Here is an 8205-nt window from a genome sequence, read left to right as displayed (position 1 = left end):
TGGCTTACATTTATTTAATATTCTACAAGACTTTTTAGAAACAAATCGATTACTACTGGATAATTGTAGGAGACAATCTTATGACAACGCTGCTAATATGGCGGGTCGCTACAATGGTGTACAAGCACTACTAAAACAAAAAAATAAATCCGCGGATTATGAGCCATGTGCAGCGCATTCCCTTGACCTAGTTGGTGAAGAATCTGTTAAGGTTGCAACCGAAATTGTGAACTTTTTGGAGTAGTGCAAAAAATATACGTTTTCCTTTCTACTTCGACCCATAGATGGGAACTGTTAAATCGTGAAACAAAACTTAAATTTACGTTAAAAAGTTTAAGTCAGACCAGATGGTCTTGTCACTATGATGCTGTCAAAGATTTGAAAAATAATTATGATGACATTATGAAAATTTTCGAAAGTTTCAGCGAAAATGAGGATGAGAAAGTTGATTTCCGGAAAGAGGCACGGAATTTATTTAATAAAATGGCGAAACTCGATGCTGCAATTTTGATTATTTTTTGGGAAGAAATTTTGGGGAGATTTAATTTAGTTAATAAAAAAATACAGAGCCCTGGTTTAGATATTTGTGAAAGCAACAAGTTAATTGTGTCATTAAAAGACTTCGTGAACAACATAAGGCACCAATCAGATCAGAAGCTAAAAAATTAAGTACTAGTGTGGGAATAGACTACAATGACATAAACAAGAGACACATTACTCCAAAATTTTTAGATAAGTCTATAGATAAATTCTTAGTATACGGAGCAGAAAAATTTAAAAGAGACACGCTAAACGTTGCGTTGGATAAGCTGATTATGGATTTAAATAAAAAGGAGCCAAGTCTATGAGATGTATAGCAAGAAATTCAAATTTTTAATGGATTTGCAAGACAAAAATATGGAAAACATGGATCTGGAAAGTGTATGTAATATTGTTGATTATTATCCAGATGACGTAGATGAGCAATTAGTGAATGAGTGCATTCAGTTAAAATCTTATTTACTTCAGTCTAAGCCAGAGTCTTACACCAATTGCAGTGAAATTTGTATGCTAATTTATGAAAAGAAAGTCACAAATTGCTATATCTTAAAGATTTTTTTAACTTTGCCAATCACTAGCAGTGAAACGGAGCGCTCTTTCTCCAGGATATCATATATGGAAAACAAATATAGGACAACAATGTCAAACCATCGACTAAATCATTTATCAGTTCTTTCCATAAATTGTGATTTAACGAAGGACTTACAATGTGATGAGTAAATAAAGAAATTTGCAGCACAAAAATGCAGAAAGGTTGTTTTATAATTTATATAACATAACTAGACATAACCTGTCAATTTCTTTTGCAATAATGTTGTACAGTTGCTGTTTGTATACACAAATAAAAATAAATATATAAAAAAATAAATAAAATTATTTTAGTGCCCTATTTTTTTCTATATACTTATCAACATCACTATAGAAAACCGTTTTTCGACAAAATGGCTATTAGGGCCCCTAAGTAGTTTCAGCCCAGGGCCCCACAAATTCACGATCCGCCCATGCCTATAAATCATTTCTGATAATAATAGAGTGCTAATTTTCAAGCTTAAGCAGAATTAAACTTTTTAGTAAAGTCAGGAAATGAAGATTCAATAGAAATTATTGTATTCTAGGAAGATTTGAATCGTGAAAACGTGATTACCTTTTTCTAAAAGTAATCTAACTTTCTACTATTGATTTACAGATTACACAGAGGAACATTTTTTTTGTTGCATTTATGCAAATACTAGACCTTATTTAATTAAAGAGTGGAGTGTTGCACGACCGGTGCAACTGGAGGAACAATAAAAGTTAACATACAAATTAAACCGCTTAGTTTAAATATTAATGTAATCAATAGAAAAGTGAATGCACATAAAATTCAAAATTCTTTTACTTAAAATGAATTAAAATTCTTAAATATATATTATACACAAAAATTAAAAAGGAAAATGGTTACTTACCATAACTTTGAAGATCATGTAGGAATTTTTTTGTTCGCTTTCCTTCCTTTTGTTAAAAACTCTTTTATTTTCCAATCCATTCTCCTATTGTTATTTTCATTTTAGCTCCTAATATTCTTATTCAACTATCACAGGACTTCAGGTCTTCTTTTTTTACCGTTCTACAAAACTCCAACCCCAATAAAGTGAAAATCCAATCATCTTAGGGTGAGAGTAAAGATTCAATCAAAACTAAAGCATCTTTAACCAAAAAGTTAAAATAGGGGAGCTCGATGATCCACCCACGTGGAAACCAGCTGGTGAAAGGTCGTTCTCAATCCCTTAGTGGGTAATTTTTCTAAGAGATTGACCAGTTACATTCAGATTTTCACCCTAGATGGTTGTCCCAAAAACAGGGCAGGACTAGAAGAAAAAAAAACTAAAAAAGGAAAAGGTTTAACACGTTGAACGCTAATTTTAAATCGCTTGCCCCTCTGGCCAAACTGTAATTAACTGCACACTAAAATTGCAAGTATTAAACAGATTACGCTAGTTTTAAAAGGCTTAGCATGACATACATGAGAAAAGTGGTGAATTATATAACACTACGAATTGTTTAAAAATTGTGGTGGATAAAAATCTACTAAATTGAATTTATTAAAGTAAGAATCAATAATTGAGTAAATTTTGAATAAATTTTCTGCAATTCGATAAAAGAGTAAAATTTTATAGTTCAATATCATGTTATACGCTGTCAACCAGCTGTTTTTCGCGTCCTATGTGAAAGGTCAGTGTCAGCAAGCGGTGGCAGACGCAGCGTAAATTTAATTTCAGTGTCAGCCACCGGTGGTTGACGCAGCCTAAATGTAATTTCAGTGACAGCCACCGGTGGTTGAGGCGGCCTTAATGTAATTTCAGTGTCAGCCACCCGTGGTTGGCGCTGCCTAAATGGAAAATCCAGTGTCAGCCACCGAAGGCTGACGCGGTGCTCAACGTGCTAAAATAAATATCAAATTATAGAGCCTGAATGAAAATATAAATTATGTTACGATACAAATAAATGTATCGTAACAGAGTTTGGGGTATTACATACAGTATCTTTTGGTTCTCGATTATATTAAAGCTGTCGTAATAGAGACTATCAAATCTGAAATTAGTTCCGTTCGAAAAGCTACAGATTTTTCTTAAATTTATATTTTTCAGTTTAGTTCAGTTTTTGTCTGAATGTGCAAATTTATAAAAAAATATATAGAGTTATATAAATACATGTACACTTGTCTGCAAAATTACACTTACGATTTAAAAAAAAATAATAATAAATAAAAAACATATTATCTTATCGTATCACATCATAAACTGAAATTCTTGTCTTCTTCTAACTACTCCTTACGTAGAAGAGAAGTGGAGATGCTTTGTATTCACTCTAGTGAATTTTTAAAAACTCCCAGTTAAAATATGTTATTGACTTGCATAAAAACAGTAGCTCGTAGAGAGAAACATACTGCACATTTGAAATCTGCGACGTGAAAATATCTAAGACTTGAAGATCTAAGAAAATATCTAAAATAAATAACATTTTTATTCAAAGTTTCACCTCACCACTTCTGCGAGCATACATTACAGCTTTCTAAAAAATTTTATTTTTACTATACAATTTTTTTATTTACATCTAAATTTGCTGGTAATTGAACATCGTTTAATGGTTTTAAAAATACATTTCTCCCCACTGGAGCTGATTTTCTATTTCGCAAAAAAGTCATTCATAAGATTTACTATATTACTTCCAGGAACAGCTTTATGTTGAATTCCGAGTGCTTGTCCTATTTATAGGTCTTGTAGAAATCGTCCAAATGCTTTCGCCTTAACGAGAGCACAATGTTTAAAATCTGGTGAATGTATAGTGCACGATGAAAAAGTTGGTATCAGTTCATCTACTTTCGGACAGCCAAAATCTTCTAAACTGTAAAACACTCTGCCGGTTAGAATTTCTAAAAATTTCCGTTTCTCGAGTCCTTTCACATAGATATGTGAATACATATCACACAAAAAAGTCAACATAGTATGAAATTTAATGTAGGGTAATTCTCCTTGGTTCCAATCTATTTGATGAATATTTCGGACTATCCAAGAATATTGCATTTTCTGTTGTGTTGGAAGTTCTTCAAACGGGAACGGTGGTTGGAATGTACACACTCCGGTAATGGGATTACCTTTTACAGCATGAAAAGCAAGTTCTTTGACAATATATGTCCCTGAAGAAAGTTGAAAACCTTCAAAATCAATGACTAAAGCTGAGAATCCTTTTCTGTTTCCTTCCTACAATAAAAAAAAGAAAATTTTGAGTCACCAAGAAAAATAATTAACAACACACAGTTAAAATGTTTATGATAATGTTCATAACTCCTTTTGATTACTACGATTAAGAATTTATTTGCAAAGTAAAAGTCTTTACCTCCTGAGTTCTGTCTAAAATAAACCTTTTTACAAAAACAAATATGAAACGTTCACTTTTAAGAAAATATTTTTACTTTTTGCTAGCTTTATAAAAGTATTTAAAACTTTTTAACAGAATTTTCTGTCTTTTAAGAAAATATTTATGTTTGTTACAAAAAATCTTCCATCTTTTAAACATTTTTTTTAACTTTTTGTTAAAATTTGTTAATTTTATAAAAATAATTCAAACTTTTTCACAAAATTTTCTATCTTTTAAGAAAATATTTACGTTTTTACAAAAAAAAGTTTGTCTTTTAAGAAAATATTTTATCTTTTTGTAAAAACTTTCTATCTTGTAGGAAAATATTTATGTTTTTAGAAAAATTTTCGATCTTTTAAGAAAAAATTTTAACTTTTTGTTAAAAATTTTAACTTTTTGTTAAAAAATTTAACTTTTTGTTAAAAAATTTCGATCTTTAAAAAAAAATATTTATGCTTTTACAAAAAAAAAAATTCTCTTTGAAGAAAATATTTTTACTTTTTTTGTTAAAAATTTGTCAGTTTTATAAAAATATGAAAGTTTTTGCTAAAATCTCCTAGTTTTTCAGAAAATTCTATACATTTTTCTGAAACTTTTTGTATTAATTATTAAAGAGTGTAATTTTTTCTTGATAATATAAATTTTTTCACATGTGAAAATGATCTATAAAGACAAAATATATTTTAATAAAATAAATAACATTTTATTCAAAGTTTCACCCAATCACTTCTGCGAGCATACATCATATGTTTCTTAACAATTTTTTAAGAAATAATTTTATTCCCACGTTCTATAACAAGTATGAAGCACTATGTTATTATGACTAATTGATAAAACGTGGATAAGCCCAAAACGTCCCGGACAGACATTATCTTTGTAAAATTTTGTGAGAAATAGATAACATGTTCAAGTTCTATAATCAGTATCATTTAAATATATACTTTCAAATAGAAAGGCTATAGTTAGTTTTAAATTAACTCCTAATTTGAAAATAAAGTAAGTTATTTGCATTATTATAATATTAAATTATAATAAAACGAATATGTTTTTAATATAAATGAATTTAAAGCGGCAAAAATTCCCATTACATGTTTCTTAGATTTAAAATAATTCATTTGAAATTTTAAGGAAATTTAATTGATAATATAAATATGTCGTTATTCGTTCTTTTTTACAAAATGCTCTAGTTTTTTAGAAAATATTTTTATTACTGAGGGAGATTTTCTAATATTTCAGAAAATAATTTTATTTTTGTAAAAAATTTCTAGTTTTTCAAAATTTTTTTAATATTTTTGTAATAATTTTCTAGTTTTAATGAAAACTTTTTTGTATTAATTATTAAAGGGTGTATTTTTTTTTATTGAATAGGTTAATAATAGGTAATATTGAATAGGTAAATAATAATTATAGTCATTTATATCAACTGTATTTATGTTAAAAAATAACTAAAATTAAGAGTTATGAATATAGTCTCTTTCTAACATTTTAAGATGACACCATTAGAATTCATATAGTATTTTTTAAATTATTAAAATTTATTTTATTAAAACCTTAAGTTTTCCTCTAATCTCTGTACATTCACAGGATACTGTTTAACGAAACCAATCCCACTATTTGTCGTCGGACTAAGAGTAGGAGGTTTTCGTAGTTTTCCTTCTCATATAACATGGGTACTCACAAAGTCCACTTCGAAGACATGTATTGTCTCAAGATCTAGGAGTTTCATTGTCTTTTGGGTTCAAAAATGACAACATTGATAGCCGTAAATCCAAACGATAGGGATAAAAATAAAATCGTATAAACTAATATTTATTGATTTAAAATTAATATACCTTTAATTCTAATACTTTTAATATTCACAGTAAACGTACTTAATAAATTTTAGCAAATGGAAAGTTAATTTAACAAATATTAACTTTATTTAGATTACGTAATGAAAAAAAATAATAACCATTCCTAATTTGTAACTAAGAAGATGAGTAATTTTTATTATTAATAAAATTAAAATAATTAATTAAAATGTGTGAAACAATTTACTTTCTCTTGGTTAATTAAAGATACAGATTAACGCATCTCAGTAGTTTTATGAATAATACTATTTAACATTATCAATATACTATTTATCATCAATATAATAAAAATAACGTAGTTATAAAATTTTTAAAGTTAACTAAGTTTTGTCACATGCTCTGCCTAAAAACGAATTAGTGCTAGAAGTTAAAATAAAACAATTCTATTAACAATAAATTTAAAAAGCATAGTAAATTACTAAGAAATCAATAGTACTTACTTCAGTTTCAGCATGTTTTCTCTTTAAATAACCGTCCATAACGACCTGGTGAATTGAAAAACATTCAAAAACTTAATCGAGACACAACAAGTGAAATACTAAGATAAGAGGGGGTTAGGGAATTTAAGTCACTCTATCCTTCTAGTTGCCAAATCATGAAAATGTAGCTCTAACAACCAATCAGAAAAATGTTAAACTGTCACATGCTTAACTATTTACCAGCGCAAGTGAAAGGAACTGAATTCAACACATACGTCATAGCCCAAGATCTAGCTTGTTATATGTTATCAGAATGACTCGCTCTGTAACCAGTAGTTGTGTTATCACACAAAACACGTCAAATCTTAACATGTGTATGGTCAGTACCGTTGCCACCCAGAGAAAGTTATAATAACATTAAGAGGGGCAGAAATAATTATTTAATAACTGTCAAAGGTTAAGTGAAAAATATATCGATGAAACTGTAGAATGATATCGATATCAAATCCATTTCATTTATACACGCGTTCAGAATACAAAAGTTTAACTTATTAACACATATCTAACCAAGCATTCGTGGGTCAGTGGTTATGATATCCAACTACTGATCCACGAAGGCTTTTTAATTGGCGTGAGTTCGATCCTCAGCATTAATTATACTTAATAAATAATAATAAAACAGATTTAAATATTAAAATAGATTTAAAGTTATTTTATTTCTAACATTCCCACATAGATGACGCCACTAGAGTAAAAGTATGATATCATTTATTTATTACGTAATAAGAGATGACGTCATAACTTCATAATATACAATATCTCCCCAAATAACAAAGTTTCTAAGTGTTGCCATCCTTAAAAACTAATATTAAAAATAATAAGTGTTGCCACCCTCAAAAAAACTAATAAATGAAAATAATATTTAAAAAACGAAACTATATTAAAAAACAGAAACCGAAATTAAAAATATTTTAGGCTTAAGAAAAAAAAGAAATAAGCTCCCCATGACGTTGCAGACGAAGTTTCGATTTCAGGCGGGCTGAAATAAGCACTCCTTGACTTTTCATTATGACGTCAGAACAGTCCAAAAGAAGTTTAACTAGTATTCGCAACAATAACTTGATATTCGATGACTCATGGGATTGCAAGAGAGAAATCTTGTTTTCGCTTGTTCATAGGAACCTATGGGGGGTCCATATAAAGGTGGTATCGTGGGAAAATCGCACATGCTTCAATTTGTATTATCTTGTACCTGAGCTGTTTTTCGTTTCTCCCGTGAGTTATTTTATTCATCTTCGTTATTTTTCCAATTAAATAATAAATAAAAAAAATATTAAATACTCATCAAAATTAAGATCAATTTAATAATAATTTAAAATAAGATCAATTAAACAATCATTAAAAATAAGATCAATTAAACAATAATTATAAATAAGATCAATTAAATAATCATTAAAAATAAAGTCAATTTAATACTCATTTAAAATAAGATTAATTAA

At 28.4% G+C, this 8205-nt stretch overlaps 1 protein-coding gene across 1 annotated transcript; it reads right to left on the bottom strand.

Annotated features, from left to right (window-relative positions):
- Window positions 1-3532: 3532 nt before the first annotated feature.
- LOC147808699 (uncharacterized) lies at window positions 3533-7268 on the bottom strand. The gene is made up of 2 exons (XM_087163545.1): window positions 6728-7268; window positions 3533-4280 (listed from the first exon to the last, which is right to left on the bottom strand). Exons 1-2 carry the CDS (start codon window positions 6764-6766, stop codon window positions 3789-3791), a joined length of 531 nt encoding a protein of 176 aa, XP_087019671.1. The 5' UTR covers window positions 6767-7268; the 3' UTR covers window positions 3533-3788.
- Window positions 7269-8205: the final 937 nt, after the last annotated feature.

This window comes from Parasteatoda tepidariorum, chromosome 5 (assembly GCF_982258835.1).
Source record: "Parasteatoda tepidariorum strain Cologne lab strain chromosome 5, Ptep-v5.0, whole genome shotgun sequence".
In the NCBI taxonomy this organism is placed as follows: Eukaryota; Metazoa; Arthropoda; class Arachnida; order Araneae; family Theridiidae; genus Parasteatoda; species Parasteatoda tepidariorum.
This window is presented reverse-complemented; position numbering and strand designations above follow the sequence as displayed.